This window comes from Pyrgilauda ruficollis, unplaced genomic scaffold (assembly GCF_017590135.1).
Source record: "Pyrgilauda ruficollis isolate IOZ18807 unplaced genomic scaffold, ASM1759013v1 scaffold8, whole genome shotgun sequence".
In the NCBI taxonomy this organism is placed as follows: domain Eukaryota; kingdom Metazoa; phylum Chordata; class Aves; order Passeriformes; family Passeridae; genus Pyrgilauda; species Pyrgilauda ruficollis.
In genome coordinates, this window is record NW_024529932.1 from 1,337,640 (window position 1) to 1,361,959 (window position 24,320).

General features: G+C 39.7%; 1 protein-coding gene across 6 annotated transcripts in view; it reads left to right on the top strand.

Annotated features, from left to right (window-relative positions):
- STARD13 (StAR related lipid transfer domain containing 13) overlaps positions 1-24,320 on the top strand; it is a 287,066-nt gene that overhangs the window by 59,824 nt on the left and 202,922 nt on the right. For 2 of the 6 annotated variants that reach the window (XM_041487316.1, XM_041487313.1), the window contains 2 exons: positions 13,407-13,553; positions 17,882-18,016. The exons of 1 other annotated variant lie outside the window; for it this stretch is intronic. In XM_041487316.1, the coding sequence (XP_041343250.1) occupies positions 13,407-13,553; positions 17,882-18,016 (282 nt within the window). Of the gene's footprint in view, positions 1-4,671; positions 4,813-13,406; positions 13,554-17,881; positions 18,017-24,320 lie in introns of those variants that run through there. 3 more of the 6 variants (XM_041487317.1, XM_041487314.1, XM_041487321.1) reach the window with 3 other exon arrangements.

The following is a 24,320-nucleotide window of genomic DNA, read 5'->3' on the forward strand; positions in this document are numbered from 1 at the left end:
ACTGTAGTTTTAGTTACAGAAGCATTTTGTTTCCTTCCTCATTCTGGGGTTTTTTTCCAGAAAAGATTTTCAAAAATGCACTCATCTGCTGCAATTTTGCCACAAAAAATAATTTTCTTTTATGTGACTGTTTATTAATCCACTATTCTTCCCCTGCCTAACATCCAGGGGGGATTTAGGCCTAAATCCCTGTCTTGATCCCTGTGCACAAGAGACAGAATGAAGTTCACTGCTTTGCCCGAGTGCTCTGCAAGGAGCAACCTGGCAAGGCTGACACCTAAACAGAAGCTATTGCGAAACGCCTTTGCTGCTTATGAAAAAATAAAAGAGCATGTGAGTTGAATGATACAGATCCTATAAAATCAGCAAATAAGCTCTGAACAACCCTTGCAATGTATTTTTCTTCAGTTCCTTGATCACGGACTAATTGCTCTTCATGAGGGAAAAAGAAGTCATTTATAAAATCAAGCATCTCAGGATAGGAAGTGATAATTTATTGTCCTACTGTTTCTGCAGAATTCACCTAATCACCCCATGATGATTATCTCATAAAAGTAATTAATTGTTCCAAAATGCTTTTCAGATTTAAGACTATCACCTGATATTCTGCAGAATTAATGCCTCCTGCCTCACCCCTTCCAGGACCTCCTGTTGCCCAAACTATTCCACACCTCTCACTGCTTTTCATCACACTCCAGTCCTTTCCTGTTCTTGTATTATTTCCAGTTTCTACTTCCCGCTATTTTCCCAACACTGCCAATGTCTTCTCTACTTCCTTTCCCTCAGAATGCCCCCAGCACCCCCCTCCATGACTCTGGCAAGACACAATCAATATGTGCTTTACCTACTGGTAACTGGTAATATGTGCTTTACCTACTGACAAATTAGTACACATAAATAAGTTCATCAGCAGCCCTGGTAACTTCCCACTGCCTGACAAATTAGTACACATAAATAAGTTCAGCAGCAGCTATTAAAAAATTATACTGGTGTTATGTCATCCTTAGTTTTATAGTGGGCCACCACTTTTGTCTCTTGTACAGTGAGAATTTTAGGCAATAAGTCCCTCATATTCAGGTGGAACTTCCTGTGCATCAGTTTCTGCCCCTTCCCTCTTGTCCAATTGCTTGGCATCATGGAGCACAGCCTGGTCCATCCTCTGACCCTCCCTTGAGATACTCATAGAATTGATGCAGTCTCTCTCAGTTGTCTCTTCTCGAGGCTGAACACGGCCAGTTCCCTCAGCCTTTCCTGCCAAGAGAGGTGTTCCACTCCCTTGATACACTTTGCAATCCTCCACTGAAGAGAGATGCTCTCCGCTGGATCCGCTCCAGGAGCTCTGTGTCTCTCTTGCACTGAGGAGCCCAGAAATGAAAGATCTGCTTCAGATTACTTTTTAGCCTTGTATACCTCTGCTTAGCTGTGCAGCCAAGGCATCAGCAGCACGTCCGCACGCCAGCCAAGGCATGAGGCAGGTCTTTCCGCTGAAGTGCTCTGGCATAAGCAGAACCTGAGGCATATGGAAAAGTCACTTCTTGGAGGGGCGAAGCCAGACCCGGCTGGGAGAGTTTCCACACCACGGGGGAGGCTCCTCTCGGGGCACGGCGGAGGCAGAGCCAGCTCGGCGGCCCCTCCGGCCCCGGGCACCCTGGCGGTCCCTCGTCCCCTCCCCTGAAGCCGCCGCGCCCCTGAAGGCAGCAGGGACGGGCCGAGCGCTCCCACGGGCAAGCGGGCGGCGGCTGCGGGGCTCAGCCTCGCCCCCTGCAGGAGCCGCTCCCCGCTGGCGGCGTCTTTTCTCCTCACAGAGCCCGTGCGGGCGATGCCTCCCGGTGCGGGGCCGGCGAGCGAGGCACGGCCGCTCCCGCAGCGCCACTCCGGCGGCTCCCGCCGCCCCTGCCCGGCGGGGCGCGCTCCCCTCCCTGCCCGCTAGGGCGCGCCCCCGGCCGGCTCGAGGCTGAACACGGCCAGTTCCCTCAGCCTTTCCTGCCAAGAGAGGTGTTCCACTCCCTTGATACACTTTGCAATCCTCCACTGAAGAGAGATGCTCTCCGCTGGATCCGCTCCAGGAGCTCTGTGTCTCTCTTGCACTGAGGAGCCCAGAAATGAAAGATCTGCTTCAGAAGCCGCCGGCGGCCGCCGCCCCCGCCTTCCCGCCCCGGCCCCGCCCCTCCCGGGACGTCACAGCGGCGCGAGCGGAAAGGGAAAGGGGAGAGGCGCTGCGCGCGCACCTCGGGGCGCTGGCCCGGGCGCGAGCCCCGCCCCTCCCATCCCCCCCGCGAGGGCCCCTGGAGAGGGCCGGGCCGGGCCGGGCCGGCGACCGTTGGGCGCGTGCGGGCGCCGCCATTGTTGGCGGGGAGGGCGGGAAGCCGCGGCCGCCCCTCAGCGCCCCCGCCGCGCCTCCCCTTCCTTCCCCTCCGCCCGCCCGGGCCCCGCCGCCCCGCTCCTCCGCAGGGCCGCCCGAGCCGCCCGCCTCCGGGGCCGCAGCCGGGGCAGGAGGGGCGGCTGTGCCCAAACGCGCCCCGAGCCCTCGTGCCGCGCCCCCGGTCCCCGCTGGGCCCCGCCCTGCCCCCGGCACCGGTGTGCTGTGACCTTGAGCACGAGCCTGGGGAAACGATTTGTGTGGGAGCTTTCTTGTTGGTCTTCGGTTTTGGTTTTTTTGGTTGGATTTTTTTTTTTTTTTTTTTGGTTTTTTGGAGTTTTTTTGTGAAAGAATGCTTCCACCAAGAGAAGGATCTGGAAAACCAACACTTTTGTTTTGGTTTTATGTTTGTTTTAGTTTTTGTTTGGTTGGTTGGTTTTGGGTTTATTTTTCTATTTTGTAAAGTATGCTACTCAGATTGTTTGGAGTGATCTGAGAAAATCTGGTGGCCTGCAGGTCATAATGCTCACAAGTTCATTTTTGTTTGGAGAAACCCCTTCTTTGTTCTTTCTCCTCGGTATGACTTTTGGAGGAAGGAGCCTTTGCACAGCCTTACGTGGGATGGTGCTGCTGTCTCGTGTCCCAGTCCCAGGGCGGTTCCCTGCTGCTGCAAGAGCTGCTGTTGCAAAATTTGATTTCTTTGCAAATCTTACGTGGCATTCTGAGCGTGCATGTCATAAACCAATTGAAGCATATGTCAGCTCTCATTTTGTGTGAAGATATCAAGGTGTTTGTAAGGTTTGCATGTGCATGCTATTCTGGGGCAACCACAAGAATTCTTGTGCAACTATATGCGTATAATAAAATCATATGATGGTTTGGATTGAAAGGGACCTTAACAATAATTTCGTTCCAACACTGTTGCTGTGGGCAGGGACACCTTACACTACACCAGCTTGCTCAGAGCTCCGTCTGATCTGGCCTTGAACACTGCCAGAGATGGAGCATCCACAACTTCTGTGGGCAGCTTGTTCCAGTGTTTCACCACCTTCACAGTAACATGGGAAACATGGATTAATCTCTTGTACAGCTTACGCATGAGCTATAACTTCTCATATTTGTTATTTTACAGATAAGTGTAAGTTATCATGAGTTTAGTGTGATGTTTTAGCAACTGTAGTAGCATTTCTTGAGTAATGTGGGTTTTGCTTTGTTTGTGCAAGTTTTTGAAATAATGTTACCAATATGAGCTATGTAAATTTTCTTTGTTTTTGTTTCTCTAGTAATTTCAGCAGTTTCAGGAATGGTTGTGAATTCTTAAAACGCATTTAAAAATCATTAAATACGTACAACAAGTGCATAGATGGCGTCTAAATTGTTTTTGATTAATACTGAAGCCCAGTGGTTAAACCTGGATACTTGGGTTACAAACTTCCAGTGGAGATCTGGGAATCATGCCTAATTACTTTTCTGGGCCTGGAATTAATGCCCTCTCTTCATTGTTAGCATGATGAAAATTGGTTCAGGATATAATTTAGAAGGTTTACATTATTTCAATTATCATCTATTATCTTGTTCACTCATAAATTCATGTTCCATCCATTGTCCCATCACCACGTATCCTTAGTCATAAAAGTATCATCTCTTCTGCCAAGCTTTCTCATCTTTGTCCTTAAGTACTCTTGAATTCCAAAAGGTGCCTTTTGCTCTTTATTTGTTCCATTATTTCAGATTTCTGCATACAAATGGCTTGCTGACATTAATGTATCTTCTCATTAGTGCATTGTAAGAACTTGGGCAGGGAACAATGTCAGATTTGACAGAACTCCGTGGATGCTTGTGAATTTTAGAAAGAGCATCCTTTTAATCCTTAGTGGGTTTGAGGGTTTTGTGTAGCAGCTTGTCATAAATATGATGGTAGTATTATTATGATTTTACTGGTTTTGTATTATCAACCATGCTTTTATAAGTTATGTTTTTGTGTTCAGTATAGGTATATAAAAGCAGCTTCCTTTGAAAACAGCTGAAGTTCCAAAGTAGTTGGAGACAATCTCTAGTACTAGTTTTCCTGGAAATTCCTTCACTGTAGATACGAATTTTTAAAATTCCAGTAACTGAAAACAAGAATGTTGGTGTTTTAAGATATGCAAGTGGTAAGGTTATAGTTACCTACATGAGTTTTTTGAAATAAAAAAGTACACTGGTATTTGGTGTCTCTTTCTTTACAATTAGAAATTTGCCAGATATTGAGATCTCTGTCTTATGTTTCACCATCTTAATCTTTAGAATCTGCTCCAGGGTTCTTCAAGGAAACACTGACACTGGTGTTTTTAGAAGAAATTACTCAGCTTGTGTGTTGGATTGCCAGGGCAGCCCTGGTGCCAGCGCAGGGATGGATTCCCAGCTCTCGGTGCCTTGGAGTGCCCACACACCGAGCACCAGCTTGTGTCCGAGTGAGTTCTGACAGTCGTGACTGATCACCCTGGCTGCCAGCGTGCAAAGGCAGCAGACAGAGCCTTGCTTAATTCAACTGTTGTATTAAACAAGATTAGTGCTTTACCAATAAATACTAAACAAAACCCCAGTTAACAGTGAAACAAGTCACCTGTGTGTGCTGTTTCACAGCGGGAGCTGACAGGGGAGGAGGGGAGGGCACCCACATTAGCTCCTGTTGATCCTGGGGGAGGAGTGCTACCCCTACTCCCCATTGGGACGCACCACACAGCTCCCTTCATTCTGGGGCCAGCAGCAAAAGTAAGGCATGAGTGCTCCCTCTTTGGAGGCTCCAGTGCTTTATACTGTAAATAAGCCCAGCTTTCCCCTAGCACTTTTGAAGGTTTTTTTCCCAAAGTGAAAAACCTTCCCGAAATTATTTTACCTTTTAGAAGGTTTATGGATGGGATCTCCCAAATGTTTCATGGGTCACAAAATCATTTTCAGTTAAAACACCCTGTTGTTATCTCTTCTAGCTGGTATTACTCTTTTCTAGTTCATGTTATTTTTAACTATTGATGTCCTTTTTTCCAAGTTAATGGTCCTGGCTTTGCTCCTCACCAGGTCCGTGTTCCTTGAGATCATGGACAGGAAAGGTTCAACGAAATACTGGATGTGGCACTCAGTGCCATGGTATGATGTTGACATGGTGGTGCTTAGTCATAGGTTGGACTCCACGTACTCGGGGCCTTTTCCAACCTCATTGATTTTGTCAACTCATAGCCAGGTCACAGCAGCCTGGACTGCCTCCAGTCTTAACCCCTTTAATGAGCTCATCCACTGTGGTGAGCACCTGGTCCAGTAGTGCTCTTCATCTGGTTGGTTTGTCCAGTACTTGCACCAGGAAGTTGTCCTTGAGGTACTCAGTGGATTTCTTACAGCTGGCTGTGTTGCTTTCCTGGCAGATGCCTGTGTGGTGTAAGTCCTCTGCTAGGATGAGGTCTTGGAGTGTGATTGTTTCTGTATCCGAAACAGGAGGCCTTGACCTTGGTCTCCCCCTGATCAGACCCCCACCTGCAGATGGCCTTTTTTGGTCCTGTCTTTGATTTTTTTACCCACTGGCTGTAACATTTTTGTGGCTGTTTTTCAGAGGCAGCCCTTCACAATCTATCCCTTCCCTAACACAGAGCACAAAACCCCTGCCCCTACATGTCTCTTTTAAAAAGCTTGTAGTCCTTGACTGCAGTTCTGTCCCAGCTATTTTCTGATACGTTGTAGTTTTCTAATTGTACCATGGTTTGCAACTCCACTTGCTTGTTTCCCATGCAATGTGCTTAGTCATAGAGGCATTTCAGCTGGGCTGTGGGCTGCCCCACCTTTTGGAAGGAGCCCTCCCTAATTCCTCTGGGATGTTTTACAGGTATTTCCTTCTTGTTTTCTAGAGCATCAGTATCTTCTGGTTCTTCTCTGTCTCTCAGAAGCACATCCCTTCCCCTTAAAGCATATGAAATGTATCAGACCAAAGGTGAAGCTGAGCCCATCTTTTACACATCCTGGACAGCTCTAACCATAATGGGTTTTTTTAAAGATAGAACTCTGTTTTAGGAAAACTGGTTAAGTCCTACCCAATCTCAAAAGGTGCAACTAACCACATTGGGGAGAAGGATCTGTAAGTTACTTATTCTAGTCTGTAACTTTTTCTGGATTTAGTGGCGTGAGATCCCTCAGTCTCATGGAACCCAGTCTGAAACCTAGAATTTAATAATCAGGAATTACTGCAGGGAGATACCTGCTGTGAACAGACACAGGCTGGTTACATTCTCCAAGGGAGTCATGGTAAGAGAGGATTTTGCAATTAGTATTTTTTCATGAAGAAATTAATTGTGTCTCAATACCTATGTGTGTAAAGTCCTTTGACATTCATTGTCACTAATTTTGATATGCAGATACAGCCGCTGTTGCAGATGGTGCCAAACCAAACGAATATGGACAGTGTCAGGAATTTGACTACTGCTTGGAACAGGTGTTTTGAATACCAGAAATGCAGTTCACTTCTTCCACCTCACAAGGTGGAGGAAATGGTAGAATAGATAAATTATGAGCTGACATCTGTTGTGAAGTAGCTGAAGATGGGATAACCCAAGAGGATAATTCATATGCTGAAATAGGAGCAGATGTCAATTAAGACAGCCTGTCTGGCCTTTTGGGTGCCAGTTCTGTACCATGTGTCATCAGTACAGGCTTGACTAACAGCCTGTTTGTGAAATTTGGTGATGCTTGACATCATAATTTGATAGAAGGTGGAGATGCTGTAGGCTTAGAGAATCTGGAAAATTTAATCATTGGAGCAAAATGTTAAAACCAACTAGGTGCCATTTTAAGTTGTTATTGTTTTTTGGTGGTTTTTTTTTTGGTTTTTTTTGTTTTGTTTTTTTAATGAGAAGTTCAATACAAAACTAGTTGCTTTTGCTAGAAACAAAATGCAGCTGCAACAGAATTTTTGTATTAGACTGTCCAGGTTACTGCACTTTAAAACTTCTGCAGCGGTGTGGAACTGTTTTCCAAAACATTTTGCCCCAAACCTTGTCTTCAGCTAAATTCCTTTATTCTCCCCTCCCAATTTCACCCTTGTCTTGGGTGAAACACCATGTTGATACAGTTTGTGGCCTTCAGTCCTAGGAATTAGCTTGGGTTTCTTCATCTAGGAAATTTTCCATAAACTTAGTATTGGAAGATTCCATTGATATAAGGGGTTCTGTTCTGTCCTGCCTAGCTTAGAGCAGTACTCCTTAAAAACTGATGCAAGAGCCCTTAAAAGAGAGACAGGACTTCAGAATTTTGTTTTCTTTCCTACGATGGACATTATCATTGTGCAAGATCAATGTGTTGAATACAATTAAAGGTCAAATTTGTCAGTTTACTGCCTGAAAGATTAAAAGCAGTTATTAAAATAATTTAGTCCATTTCTGAGCTACTTTGACTTTGAAAAGTCAAGTAGTCAAATATGTGTAATGAAGTCAGGGTTAATTACATTATTTTCTTATGGCTTTTTTGAGTTCCTTTTTCTACCATGTTGTGCACCTATTAATCATTAAAAAATTCCAAGCATATATCCTTATTGCACTATATCTTGAAGTTAGTACTTCCACAGTATTTTTTATATTTTACTGTATTCATTATTCAAAGACATAGTGGTGTGCTTAAATACAGACATATAAAGTCATAGTTGAGCTTTAGCAAAAGAAAATTAAAGGAGGTGTGTGGGGCCACTTTAAGGGAAAATGCAGAGAAGCTGGAAACAAAATTGAATGTGTTTAAAATTCAGTTTACTTTGCTCTAGAACATCAGAAAACACCAAAGGTTTTGTCATTCATACAGGTATGGCTTGTGTCACTTCTGAAAACTTGTCTGAAGAAATCAGTAGCTTGAGGCAGCAGCCTTCTGCAAGGAAAACTGCAAAAACAAAGTGGCTGGACAGGAATGAAAATCAAAGCTCCGTACACAGATGTACTTAAGAAGTGTAATAAGTTTAGGGGAAAATAATTTGTCTTGGAAATGGTGTTTTCTTTAAAACAGATTAACACATATCTTCACATTAGTATTTCTGTGGCTTTTTGTCTGCAAAACTGCTATGGTCCTTACGGCCTGTCTTAGGTGAATGTTTTGGGGATCAGAGCTTTCATTTTCCCAGAAACCTATGTGCATGGCCTTGCCTGCTGACTTGAGAGATGGAAGAGACTTCCTTCACGATTTCTGATATATAACCATACAGTTCTTAGAAGTGAAAACGTTGCCAACTGCTGAGTTTACTCACCTGCTTTCCAGAATGAAGGTGCCACAAGTTAGTTGTCCGTCCAACAGTTCTGTAAATACTTAAGCAACACTGTAGTGGGATATTAAGGAAAATTCCCTTTGAAATATTTTATCTTCAATATAGAAGGCACATATATATCTATTTCTTGAATGAAAGAGTTCCTTGTATTCTAAATAAATTTTTTTTGAAGGATTTTGCATCGCAAATCAACCTGGCTTCCTCCCCCATTCCCTGTAGGCAAAGCCATCAGCGGCTGAGAGACCTTCTTTTACACAGAAATTTTTTAAGAACAGAGGAGCCCCATCCATGCAGCAAGAGCAGAATATGATATTTGGTCCCTGAAATTGTTCCACAAAATCATTATTTACAGATCTAGGCTGCACATCAGAGAGAATTTTTATCTGAGCAGATTTAATGGGGAGGAGGGTTAAATAGCATTGGTATTTTTTACTTGGTGGTTACTGATTTACTACCCAAAGTTGTACAATACATTAATTACCAGAACAATTGGAGCTATTGAAGTTCTGAAGTGAAAGCCACAAATTATCAGATAAATTTAGAATTGTGTAATTTTCTCATAACCCTTCACTTGGAAAGTCTTTCTGCTTCCAGTATAGGATGAGGTCTGGCAGCGGGGTTAACCCTGACCCCTGAGTGTTCTATATGGACTTGTTCATTTCTGCCACATTCTTTCAGTTTAAATTTAGATTTGCTGGCAGCTATTATGCCTCTTGCAATAAGCCTCATGACCAAACATTGAAACAAATATGCCTTTTATCACAGATGTTTTTGCTGAATAAGATTAGTGAAGAATACTTGAAAGCTGAAAAACAATGTGCAGAAGCCTTTGGTCCAAAAGGCACTAACCTTTGAGTGTCTGGAATGTATTTTCTTTTCAGTGTTAGAAAAGAGCAAGTAAGTGTTTCGATGATTGCACCTTGTTTTACCTCTAATTTGGTGTTGGTAGTAATGAAATTTCGGCTATGCAAGTGAATACAGAATCAGGATATGTATGAATGTGTACATGTAACGAAGTCATTAAGCTGTTCTAAAATACTGTGGTTGATGTAGGAAGTAGCTACTAGAACTGAGTTTTATATTGGGCTGATTGCTAAATATGTCTCAGTAAATCTTACTTGTTGGGATAATTCTTCTATACCATAGCTGTCTTAAGCATAATAGCTGCATCTGTTGCTGATTTTAGAAAGTTCATGCCACCTAATCTTCTGTTTTCTATAGAGGATGATTCTTGTTTTATGATTACAATTTTTTTAATCTAGCATGAGTATGTGGGACTTGAGAAATCTGTATGGCAAAAGAGTTCACTTTCAAGGCCAATAAGTTGTTTTTGGCCTAGGGTATGCCATGGTCTTCATAGACAGTGTTGCTCCTCCTTGAAACACTTGTTTGACACGGGATTCTCTGGTCTCACTTTTTATATCTATCTGCTTATCTGTTTAGGATAGGACATGAGGAAATGCTCTCAAATTTGCACCATAGGAGGTTTAGACTGGATATTAGGAATTTCTTTTTTTTTTTTTTTTCACTAAAAGGGTTGTCAAGCATTGGAACAGGCTGTCCAGAGAAGTGGTGGAGTCACCACCCCTGGAGGTGTTTAACAGATGTGTAGCTGCGGCGCTGAGGGACATGGTTTAGTGGTAGACTTGGCAGTGCTGGGTTAACAGTTGGATTTGATGATCCTAAAGGTCTTTTCCAAACTAAATGATTCTGTGTTTGAAGGTAGCATGTAAAAAGTGTTTCTGTAAAGCACTTTTGGTCTCTGTGCTTTCAAGGTTCTTCAAAAGGTAGCAACGTTCCTATGCATTGCTGAATGCCTATGGCTCCAACAAAGAAAGACCTTGAGAATATATGGAAAGGAGTGTTCTCCCTGTAACCTTTAGGGAAAAAAACCCCAAACAATTAATAAGGCAGGCCATGATTCTCTAGATAATTTAAAGTGAGATTTTTTTCCTTCTGAAGGGCAAGACACAAAAGCTTCCAAAGGCGCCCTGACCCTACTGCCTGTGCAGTTGCTATGGGCAGGAAACACTGGTACTCAGCTCTTTGGAGCACTTTGATAGTGTCCAGCCTAGTTACAGGGACTGAACACTGTGGAGCTGTGTTCCTCATGAATGGATTAGGCAAAATTTATTCACCAGTTAGAAGTCCTACTGTGCAGGCTGTATATTTCTGAATGTAAGTAGCATCATGTTTTTTCTGTTTAGCAAGAATTTCAGGCAACCTTTGAAATACGTAGCCAATCAGCATTTGTTCCAAATGGTGCTTTTGTGCCAAATTTTCAATTAGTGAATGGCATTTGTTAACTAGGCCCATTTGGCTTTATCTTCAAGGATAATGAAACCCCATCTTTTTCCTCATCCCCTTAATAGACACAATATAGAGTCTTATTGAACTAAAAAAAAAGAACTGAATGGAGAATTCTAGGAGATTTATAGTTTGGTGAAACTCCTTAGGACTAGTATTTTTTAGAAATGACTGTAGTTTGAATTCTGTAGCATTAAAACAAGAAATTTATAAAAATAAGGGGGCTTGGTTCATACAGTTGTTTGAAAGAACATTAGTGAATATTGGAAGTATTGTTCCAGTAGGTAAATATTTGTTGAGATAAAGGCAAAATTTACTTCCCTGTGCGTGGAGGTGTACTTTTTATTGTAATGCAATGTCACGTGTGCTGTTGCATACATTTGGAGTGTCTTAGAAATTTTTTAAAGTCTTCATTAATTTTTATCTTTGTATTTTCTATGGAAAGTACTAAATCAGAGACACCTCTCCAACACCCCTCAAAATACTCTTTTCTGTCATGGAACTGAAAGTGGTCTGTTTCAACATATGGAAGTTGCTCCTGCGTCTTACTAAACTCAGAAATCCAAACTTCTAATGTAACCTTCAGTGCTTGTCACCTGGCAAGAACAATTTCTGCATAGCTCACAGAAATCAAACGTGCTTTACTCACTTCCCTGTGTGATTGTTGCTTCAGAATTGTTTACTGTTGTTGAGTCAGAAAACATATTCTTACAGCCCCTTTTTCATAAATTGCATTTTAACTGTGTTGAGAAATAAAACATTCCTATTAGATTTTCACAGAATTTATACAATATTGTTTGTGGGATTTGTGTGGGTTTCCATGTTTTGTCCTAGTTGAGTCTTTTTTTGAGTGTTGTTTAGTATCGGAAAGACCAGTATGTGAGGAAGCAAAACCACAGGAAAACATTTGCTTTGTTTACAAATAAGTGTTGTGGACATATATCAATATGCACATTTCCTGTGTGAGGTCATCTCACTCAAAAAGGATTCAATATGAGAAATGTGTTTTGATACTCATTTTCTGTGGAACCTCTTGTAGTTTACTTGGAAATGGTTAGAAAGACAATGGGAAGCAATCAGAGTATCTCTTTAAATAATTTTAATAGCTGTAGAGCTGAAGTACAGCTTAGCAGCTATAACAGCATTTCAGGCAGTTGAAAAAAATTGTGAAATTCCAAATAAGGATTTGAAAAAGTAAAAATTGCGATATTTATTTTTCTGTGCTTTGAAACAATCCCTATAAAGATCATACTAGCCCCTTTGAAGGGAACATGTGTCTGTTGCTAATATGGGACTCGATGTCTGATGATTTGGGACCTTAGTTACTGGGAAGAAAATGAGTAATTCCATTAGTAATAATATATATCAGTGTAATAGAGGAGTAAATCTCCTGGATTCTCTTTGTAAAGGGGTTTTTTTCTACAATAGTGAGCCAATTAGTTATCTTTCTGTTCCACTTGCGAAACGCTCTAAGGAAACAAAGCACCATAAAGATTTTTCAGGTAAGAGTAATAACAGTACTCATCTATCTCCCCTAGGTTTTGAGGAGTGTTGGTATGATGCTCTTAGGATTATGGCAGGATGAAAATGCATTATTACTGTTTGTCTGATCATGCTCACTATGGAATTATCTTCTGTGCAAAGATATGTATTGTTTGTGAAAGGAAGGAAGATGAAAGAACTGAAATAGCTTCAGGACAGTCTTCTGGGGAGCAGTAGCTGCCTGTGTTGACAGGGAGGTCAGTGGGATTGGTTTTTGCAGGGGATCACTAGAAGTGATGTGAATAAGGAAAACAAGGCATAATACATAGTATAGGCAGTATACATAGGGACCACCATGGAGAGGTGCTTTAGGAGTACTGGAAAGGATTTCCAGGAAATTAAGGAATAAGAAAAGCATCTTTGTCAATTACATTACAATGGATTAATTTTTTTGTTTAATAATACAGTAAAGCTTTTCAGATAAAAAGGAAAATGCATCCTTTTGTGACAAAGTAACCAATAAAGTATTCCTACCATATGGACAGAGGATTTTACAAGTCTAGAATTATAGTAAAGGAATATAAATAATACAGTTCACATGATGACCTTCAATATTCTAGTTCCTGTTGGCAAAAAGCAGTCAGTGCTTTTTGAGATAGATACTGAAATAGAAGTGGCTTAAGAAGAGGTATTCAAGTGAGTTTAGTTTTAGTCCTGATTCTGCTTAGCTTGAAATAGCAGTGGGTCACCCAAGATGAAGTGTTAGAAAGCCATTCAGTTATACAAAAGTCATTTGAGTATGTAGAACAGTTATGAATATGTGTCATCGGGATTGGAGTGATAATTGAAGCTTTTTAAATGGAAAAATGTTGCTCAAGGACAGAGACAGAACTGGTCAGCTTTTTTCTTGGGGGCTGGAAGAGAAAATAAGCATCTTCAAGTTACAAACAGCTTGAATATTTTAAGACTTCACATATGTTTGATTTCTTCTAGACCCAACCAGAAAAAGAGTCTGAATGGCCAGACTCTATGCCATGGCTAATGAAGAAACTGGAACAGTTGAACTTAGATATTGAAGAAGCTCTGAGTGCTGGCTCTTCTCCGTCCAGTACTCCTTCTTCTAAAAGGCACAAGCAACTGGTAAGAATGTGTGTGTGTCATATGATACATTCTCTAACATTTAGCTACAACACTTCTCCAGCCATGGAGGAGTGGAGTTTTAGATCCACTTGTGTTTCTGAGTAGGCCAAGGAGCTCAGGTGTTAGGGTGAAGTTAAAACTTTTCACTTAATGAAATGAAATTTCTAACATTAGATAACTAAGGGTCAAATAACTAGAACTGTGATAGGGTGAAACTTACAAATTTTCTGTCAGGATAGCTTAAAATCATTGTACACTTTTTTTTTTGTTTGTTTGGTTTTTTTTAGGGATATTTGCTTTCATGTTTTTCAGATTGTTAATTTGAGTGCTAGCCTATTAATACTTGTTATGTTTATTTAAAGGTATAACAGCAAGAGAGAGACACTATCTTCATTAAGAGTTGAACTAGTGTCCCAATCACCCCAGAACAACTAGATGTTTTTTTCTTTCTTTCTTTTATTTGAATAGTTGATTTAGAGCTGCAATCCTCTAGTTAAGAATATTTTGTTTGATGACAAACAGTTTCTCAAGCTTTTATTTTGAGGGCAAATAGGATTAAAGGAGCAATGATATTATTTTATTAACTTTTGAATAAGCAAGTTTTTTTATATAAACAATTAATGGAGAATGACCAGCATGAGAAATAAAAGTGTTCGCTCTCTGCTTCAAGTTATGATTAAACTCAGTTCTTAAGATAGAATTGTGAGGATTTTCAGCTCTGAATGTTGGCTTGAAGTTCATGGAAGGTGATCTTTTGTGAATATTTTTGCTGTCACTGCTGCTTCATTTTGTAAAAGTAAATTCTTGAAGTAAGCATCTTTGTGGATCATCACAATGTAAATGTTCGTGTCTCTCTAGGTGGGATTTTCAGACTCTTGAACTTTGTGTTTCTAAGTTCTGCAGAGAGAGTGTTAGTACCAGAGTGGCCATGGCCATCTCTCATTTCCTTCTTACTGTGTGTGTCAACCAGCTCTGTCCAGCTGAATTAATTTCATAATTAATATGCCTATTAAGGGACAGTGTTCTGTCTCCTTGCAGGAGAATGCTCAATGTCTTCTGTCAAAATACAGTGGCGATGTAGTCTGCTTTTCTGTCTGAAAGTGAAATTCCAGCCATCAGAGTTTAAACACTTCCCATTGTGAGACAGTCTGGTAACCAGTGATCCAAACACCCATTATTTTATGGCTGTGCACTGAGGTAAAAGCCGTGGTTTGGTTAGGCATCATTCTTTTTTCATGTTGGCTTGAAGATCATAGGATATGACTTCAAATCCTTTGCTGAAGCACTCACTGAAGGGCATATTGTGTGTAAACAGCAGAAAAATCTAAATAAATGACATTTTCAAATGAGCTTTGATACATAAGAGCAGCATCATCAGAAATGGTTGCATAGGGAATGCCATCACCAGCACCCCAGATGCTTGCACTTCTCTTCCTGAGGCCTCAACACAGCCTTTTCCCTGGGACATATGCTCCCACCAAAAACCTCTGCTGGGGTGTTAGGATGTTTCCAACACCAGCACCAAAATTACTGTTTTGCTTAATATGATATTTGAGGAGTTGGAGTCCTCTTTATCAAGCCACCTCTTTCCACTCTAAAGAATAGAAGAGATGTCTTCATTTTAGTTGTCTGTGGACAGGCAAATATGTGAGTCAGACACTTTTTATTGTAGCCTTATTTGACAAACTGGAAATGACCTTTAAACCTCCAAGAGCCAATTTCAATACAGAAGCTGGACAGGTTACTTAATACAAAGTCTTTTTGGTGAGACCAGCAAGATCAGAGCAAGAAAAGAGTCTTGGAAAATCTGTTGTGGAGCTGATGATGGGATACTATTTGCTGTCTTCTGCAAAAGAATTTGTAGGGCAAGGGAATCATCTGCTCTGATTTAAATATTAATGAATAATTTGCGTCAGAATGGGTGGCCTTAGTTTTACTTTGGAGTCAAAGAAGAAATAGATCCTCATAAATCTCTCCATAAATATACTGTAAAGAAACAGATACTGCAGATCTCAAAATGACAGTTGCAGTGGAAAAAATAACAGTCTGGTTTTCACACAAGTTGTATGAGTATTTTATATTCTATCAGTTCATTATATTTGTACCATATTTCTAACTATAGCTTGTAATTTATTCCACACATATCAAATGTTTTCTTCTTGTCACTTACCATGAAACTTGAATAAAAAGAAGACCTCTCTCAAACATGTGTTTACTAGTAACTGTGTAAATTTGGCTTCTATAAAATGAAACACTTTTGTGTTCTTCACATGGTTTTAATCTCAACTGGGTACTGACACAAGAAATTATGATTGACAGTGGTTTTGGGTGAACTGTTTAGAGATGTGAGGCTGACTTTGGAGACCTGAAATCTCCAAAGCATGTGACTACTGTATGAGTAGGAACATGGTTTGTTGGAGCTGCTGCTCTGAAAGTTGTTCTCTTGAGGGTGTGGACAATTTTTAACAGATGACAGAGTTATTTCTTATGACAAATGGTGTATCTCAGAAACATATTTTGTAATTTAATCCCTAGGTTGAGCCAGTTAGTTTTCTACTGAAGATTTTTTACCTGTCCATGGAAGTAATTATTTGATTTTTTTTTAAATTTTTTTTTTACTCTTTGCATTTTCCTGTTGTGAGGGTATGTGTTATTAATAGTACTCATTTAAACAGAATTTTTTTTACAAAAGAAGCCAAAATATGTGCTAATGAAAATCAACTGGGTAAATAAATATTATGGGATCTATTGGGTGAAAATAGAGAGTCTTGCAGTATTTTGGTGAGAAAATTCAGTGTGTTTTCTAAAACATAATAGCTTTTGCATGAATGCTAAGGGATGACTAGTTCCTGCATCTGTGTAAACCACAAATTACTACTGGTCATTTTTTCATTGTTAAATATTATGAGGATGTAGCACTGACTGGTTTCCTCAGTAGCTGATCCAGAGAAGATATTAAAAGTAATTATCTATAATCAAATTATTGTCTGAAACGTTCTCTCACCAGTGCTATGAACACATGATTTAAGTGCAAATAGCTGTACTCCTGTAAAATCTGTACCTTTCCAATGAAAAAAAAAGTCCTTCTTAGCAGTATAGAAGGAGGCACTTTGTAAATGAAACATCAGAGAGAAGTCACTCTTCCCGCACTGTGTTTCCCTGTTGTTTAATGTGCCTGCTTCATCGCCACTTAGTGTCTTGTACTCAGTACAGAAAAGGTTTCGGTACAGAAAAAGCAGGAAATCTTAAGAATCGCTTTTTTTTTTTCAGTTTTAGTCCTTTGTTATTCATGAATGACAGGGAAATCCTGTTTGATTATTTTGTGATCATCTTATATTAGAGATATGACTTTCATTGAACAAAGTGTTTTTCTTTAAATTACACATTCATTTAATTCTTTCGCATTAGTATATTGTCTTCAAACTTTTTGGGGGCTGCATACTAATTATTTTGTCACCTTTTCAAAGCCTCATCATTTTTCATCCCCACAAAATATACTAACTGGGAACTGGGCAGTTTTTATTAAAGATCAGCAGCATATTTGTTGCTTTGTGGAGAGGAAGAGCCTGAAAATGGGCTGATTGGAATGATTGTGCCCAACAGCTTGGGATTGCTCTGCAGTCCACCCATGACCCTGTTTCCCTGATTGTCTGTAGTATGAATTCTGCTGGATTGCAGCATGTATTGCTTCTTGCTCACTCAGCCAATTTTTCCTTGAGCAAACGACGATACATGGGGGAAAGTTATGCTGTTGGTCTCTTCCTGACACTGCATTCAGTGTGGGCCCAGAGTTAGGACATCGACCTTTTAAAAAATGGTGTGAGAGTGGAACAGTGAAATGAGAACTCCCCAGGTTTCAGGGAATAAGGAAAATTTTATTTGAAAAGTTCAGAATCTGTAATTTGAAAATGGGAATTTTCTGGGTCTCTGTTTAATATACAAAAATAAACATGAAATAAAGGTAAAAGATAGTTTAAAATAATTTGAATAAAACCATTTCTCTTTCTACAAAGTGATTCATTTCCTTTAAGTTAAGGGAGGGTGTACTATTATTGATTAGTTCTCCAGTTGTGTATACTGGATGTTAAGGAAGCGACTTACCATAATGGTGGGATGTCTCGCTTAGCAAAGTGTAAAAATGATGCAGCAGGTGCTTTTAAGAAAAAAAAGATCAAAACCAAACGTTTGCTTACATCAGAGGAAAAAAATTCAGAGGAAAAGATGAAATCGGAGGAAAAGATAAAATTCCTAAGTTTTTATCGTCAAGTTCACATGAAAAATATTTCTGACTTGTCTTTATTTATAGGGTTTAAAAAATTCTCTTACAGTGCCCTGTTCAAGTAGAGGCAGGCCTTTATGGAGATCATAAAGAAAAAGTATCTTGGAAAAATAGAAGAGGAGACTACCAGAATCTAAATTGTTTACCTTACCAAGTGTTGACTGGAGCACGACCTAAAACTGATGTAAGTAGCTATAACATTATCTGACTCACAGTTATTTACTATGTATCAACTATGACTCAAAATTTACTATGTATAATTAAAATTGTCTGTGCATTTCTTTGAAATAATTTGTGTTGATTTGCACACACATCAAATGTTTGATTTGTGGAAATACTACACTGCATGGAGGAGTTTGGTTTGCAAAGCAGGTACAGATAAAAGTTAAGTCGGACTTCAGATAATGAGGCTCCAGGGCTGTGGGGTTCATCTAATCTGATTTTAGACCACTAATGAAAACTTCTACATCTGAACTAGTTACTTGGATCACCTTCATAGTCAATGGAAAGAAACAGGCACTTCTAAAGAGTAATTCATCTGTAGGTAACGTGATGGATGCCAGGCATCAGAGCCACTACCACAGCTTTTTCTTCATGGCTTCTTTTATAAGTACTCTCTTAGGATTCTTTAGCTTGGTGGTTGGCTGTGCCCAATTTGTGGTGAATTCCGCACTGCATTCTCAGCAAGCCTGAGTGCTCAGCTCTGGAATTTTAGTTAAATCCTATTTCTAACCAATAATAGAAATATTTACTTGGGTTTTTACAAGGTGATGGCTGTAGCCTGCAATCAAAATCTGTCAAAATCTATCAGAAGCTTTTCTCAAAAGGCTTTGATTTACTTTCCCAATAGCTAAATGTAAGCTACTTTAGGATCAGTGTCTTCATTTGGAAATGTAGATTATTTCTGTCTCCCTTTTTTAAATTACTTCTGTGCCAGCAGTACTTGTGATCATCATACAACATAAAAAGTGGCTGCACTGGATTGAATCAAAAGTACTTATAGCCCTCTATCTTTTCTTTGGCAGTGGCCAGTGTTGGATGTTCAGGAAATGAGTGTAAGGACATAGTAAGCAGATAGTAAGTCATCTCAACTTCCTTTGAGGTATTTATCACACAGGCACATTGAAGATAGACACTGTATTGCATTTTTGTAATTTATAGCCCCTAAGAGTCTTTTTCAACTCTAGTTGTGCCTTTTGTAATCATTTGTATTCGTTTGTTCTTTTGATATTCAATGTCTTGTAGCAAGGATTTCCAAAGATCCGTTGTGGAGTTGGTGATACAACACCATTTTCTTATTTTAATTTTGTTACTGAATTATTATTTTGGCTGTCATTCTTGTACTGGCAAAAACAGAATCTCAGACATCTTATAGGAAATTATAGGAAGTAGTGAATACCTGAGGCTGGTTTTGTTGTTTGTTTGTTTGTTTTTTTTTCCCTCTAACAAATGACTGTATTTATTATTGATTTACATTTTTCTGCTTATTTTACAACCATTCAACATCATGAGGTCCTCTTGCAGCAATATGCAGTCAGTATTTGTTTTTATTAACCTCTGTAGTTGAATATCGTCTGAAAACTGTCCCTTTTATTCCTTCATTTTACAATTCATTTGTGAGTGTACTGAAAATATATCCATGAGACTGTCAGGTAATATCCATCCACTGTAAAAGAAAATAATCAATTATTCTTAACCTACTTTTTTCACTTTTAGTTAGCAATGAAAATTAGTTTTTATTTCTTGACATCTTTTTTGTAGTTCCTCCTTCATAGCATAGTTTGAGTTTGATGGTCAACTTCATCAGAAGCTTTTTGAAATGGAAGTGTAGCAGTCAAATTGCCTGTATCTGCATGATCGTTTGAAGAAGGTGGCATCCAAAATCCCAATTATTCTAACCTATTATCCTGTGTTACTGTCCATGCATTCTTAAGCATACTTTCTGTCAGTTTTCTGCCATGCATATCAGTTCTACTAGCATCTCTTCTACAAATGACCTCAGAGGCATTTTCAGACATTGGCATCACATTGCCACCCTCATTTCCTCCTATCCCTAAGCCAATAGGTGTTAGCAGTAATTACACATTGACCCAGTTCTCTTTTCCCAAACAAGGTGCTTATTTTAAGTTATCTATGCAATTTGGATTAAAGCAAAATCTATTATATTAAAGATATCTTGAACACTTTTGTATTCATCTACCAAAGAATGATATGCATGCCACCATAAAAATTCTCTATTTCATTAAATGAACCTACTCCTGTGCACTGAAAAGGAAATCTGAAGGTTGGCTCCACTTGCTTGCTAATTGAAAACATTATTGTCTTCCCACTAGCTATTTCCTTTCCTTGGAGAATAGGTTTGCTATTTTCCATTTCTGCAAAAGCACGAACATTTGTTCTGATTTGTTGCTTGTTCTAGTTGGAATAGATAAGAGAATTAATTAAAAAGAAACTTGCCAACTTTATTTGTTTTTTTACCTTGGCCAAATGTTCAAGCTTATACAAGTATCACAGCTTAGTTGCCTTCCCACTAGTACTATGCAAATATTTTCAAAGTGATGTTGCAGTAATACTGTTGTTTGGCTATTGGTGTGTGGGAGAAAAGGCAAAGGAATTAAGTTTTGGGTTTTTTTTTTTTTTCTTTTCTGGAGTCTGGTTTTTTTTTTCTTTTTGTTGAAAATCAGGAAATACTAGCATGATAAAAAGCAGTTCTGCTAATCCTCATCAGTACAGTCCATGCACCATATCAATCATTTTTGTATACTGGACTAAGAGCAGGGTAATGCAGAAAGTACAGATGTTTCTTAGAGCACCAGACAGTCTAGAAAACTACTGAAGGCAAGAATTTCTTGAGAAATTAGTGAGCTGTTTTTTCATTGCACAGTGCTTTAAATTAGGAATGAATATTGAAACTGGTGTTTGCAAATGTCATTCAGGAGAGCCGATCATTTTACTTCCTTCAAAGTGCTGCTTTTGATGCTCTTTTTCATGCAAATTCAAATAACGCTATGTCTAGCTCCAGGCATGTAGTCTGCATTAGTCTATCATATCTCTCCAATACACAGATTTTCACTGCTTATTATACAGACTTTTCCATATTTTTTAACAAGGGTATACTGAAGTTGCTTTCGTTATAGTAAACAGGGTGGTGGGACTGAATGACAAAAGGTCTAATTCCTTCCATGTCACACCCAGGCTGCATCTGTTTAACTCCCACGATCCAGATTAGATAATACATAACTTGGGAATATAATACATAACTTCAGAGTAACACAGAGATAAATCAGACCTCTTGTATTTTGATGATCCAATTTTTCTTCTCTTCCAATTTTTTATGAGTCAGAAGGTCCAAAAGAACTTATCTGTCTCCACTCCCCAGGAGCTCATATACCCAAGACATTTAAAGAAACAAATACTCTATAAATTATTGAGATTAGCAAATATAACAAGAGACCAGTTCTAGAAACAGCAGGGATGCTTCAATTCAGGAATGATATGCAGGAATTAGGCAGGACACAGTTGTTTCATTCTCAATACAAGGCAGTGATGTTTGCTGCACACTTTTCATGGACACCACCTAGGCCAAAAGCCTAAAAAATACAATGATGGGTTCTTTACAAACTTGCCACAGTAGGTATGCTGTTTGTATGCCTGTTTTTATGACTTGCACTTCTTATGATATTTTGGTGGAATAAAAAAGCAAATCATGGGTTTAGGGCTGATGTCTCCTGCCCTTCTTTCCCCCCTCAAGTCTGCTTCACTGAAACTTTCTTTTTAAGGTGCTGCAGGAAATATTTACTGAAGGGGGCAGGGAAGCCAGGTGCTTGAGAGACAAACAGCAAAGTTTCACCTGGCAATTGCTGGCATTTGTAAATTCATGTCTACATTATAGAGCTTCCATTAATGGAGAGGAAAAAGCCCATCTACAGCAAGATACACCCTGCCTTGAAGCAGTCGCCTGAATGGAGGTTTCTTGTTGACGTGCTTTGTGCCCCCAAACTGCTGATGTTGCTTTGTCAAGTATTTGAAGAAGTGACTGCCCAAGGCATCAATGCCTAGAGCTAGATAAACGAAATCCCTCCCAGGGCATATAAATTACAATCTGGCATTAGATGGGCAGTGCCTTCCCCTCTACGCTCTGAGCAGAGAAAACTTCGATAGTCTAATTTAGCAGTCTAATGGAGGTGTGAAAAACCCATCAGTAAACAGCCAGTAGCTCTTGCAGGTAACACAGTATGCTCTGCACTGTACTGTCTGTGAACAAGCAAGAAAACAAAACTTCATGTATTGGTAAAAAGAGTTTTTTCCTTTATCTCTTGTAAGTTTACACTTTTGTTTTCTTTTTAAGTAGAGTTGTGGAGTGCAGTTTTGATTTCTTATGCTGAATTTAACAAATGGTTTGAACATATTAAATCAATAGGGCTAAAATTAATTATTTTACAGTTTTGAGACTTGTTTTAGCCTGGATTCTCAATCTGATTCACTTCTCAGACTTAGTTATATAGGCTGGTGCAAGAGAGGGTCAGAGTGGCTGGAGATGAGGCAGGGCAAACTGCTTTTTTCACATCAGTGCCAGCTTCTGGTAGTTTAAACTGTTAGTGAACTATAGTTTATCTATGCTAAGCCACTTGATTCAGAAAATGAGGAGCAAAACTGTCTTGTAACCTACATGACTGAAGTGTTTATGATTCCTTTAGGATTTTTTTTTTTTCTGAGAAATACTAGTTGATGCTATAGTGTTTCACAGTTTAGATCAGAGGTTCCAGGGATGTCGGATATCTTCTGACATTGTTTAGAAATATAAAACTAATAAGGCAGTAACCTCTGGCTATTATCCCTCTGTAGTAGGTGTAATGCTTTTCTGACCCTCTGATCATGTTTGAGGCAGAGAAATTAAAAAATAAAAACAGCTGAAGCAAAGTCAGAATCATTGTGTTTCTTGTGCACTCCTTGTTCAGTATTCCTGAGCTGGGACCACCAGGGATCAGAGATTATTCCATTAGTGAGCATGTGTGACAAGCCTTTTATCAGATAGCTGCCAACATCCAGGGCAGAAAAGGTTATCATGCAGCAGCTCATAACAGTTTTTACTTTCACTAGCACTCTTTGGAATTTTGAAGATATTAAGCTATTTACAAACCTTGAGCTGTTCCTTTATTGCTCCACAAAGTATGTAAGCAGTACTAATTTTACATCTGAGATTACAAGTGCCTAAACCTGACTCCAGAATAAGTTTCACACACTGTCACTACTAGATACAGTCATAAATTTATCACTTCATGCTAGAATTTATAGCAACAGTTACATCCATTATCTAGTAGGGTGTGTTTCCCAAGGTGAAGGTTAGGCACATCATGCTTTACTCTGACCTTGCACCCCCTGACAAAGTTGACAGTAAAGTCGCAAGAAGACTTATGCAATCTCTGGGCAAAGATTTCTTATGCCCATCCTGGTTTTGGGCTACTTTGTACAACCTGTAAAGTGCAAGAAGATGAAGTAAGAAACCCAGACGTGAATGATGAAGACATGACATTCAATGCTCTGTTTCCTCAAAGATGTAGTGTGTTTGAAGACACTATTATTGGCCATGTTGGAGCTGAAGATTTCCATCTATAGTTCAACTAAATACTTGTAAAAGTAGCATTACTCATGCAGAAGAGGTAGAGAAATTTTTGCAGAAATCAGGTTTTCACTTACTTTCTCAAAGTCTCAAAACCAGATGATTGGTTGTGACATGGTCAAGAGCAGAATCTATATACAATCTCTGGTTTTGCTTACCAGACCATCCTTCCTCTTAGAGTGCTAACTCCAGTGTTCCTATTCTTGGAAAGGCAAATTTCAAACTGTGTCCTTTAGTCATGTGAATTGCTTTCCTCTTTAATGTTGCTGTTAATTATATCAGCAAAATAGCTCTCCAGTACAGATGCAGGTAGCTTGAAACCTTATCTTTGCATAACCTTTTTTCTTGTGTTCAGTACTTAATCTCACCAGTATCTCACTGTGACAGAGTCATGCTGAAGTAGTCAAGCTTAAGGTGACCCACTCCACTTCCAAGTGTACCCCCATATGGTGGATTTTTGTGCCTCTGAACAGGATGGCTGCCTTCCTGTTCTTCCCCTGCACTGACTGCACAGTGAGGACATTGAGACACCCTTCTTTCCCAGGAGCATTCTAGACTTGCAGTCATTTCTGAGATGATCAAGTGCTCCTGGAAGACAGAATCTTCCCTGCTTTAAGACTAAGTAGTTTCTTGATAGTAAAAGAATTCATTGCCCAGGAAGAGATTGTACTAACTCTAATGAAAATCAATAATAGGGAGTGATGGGCAGATGCCTCCCTTCCTTCCTGAGAGCTATGTATTCCAATATGTATAATACTCCAGGCTTTCTCATCTGCTTTGTTTCCAGTGCACTTGACAGCACTCTGGCCAAAGTGTGCTCCTAACATAAGAACCCAGCATAGCCCATTTATTTTCCTTTTTGCCTTTA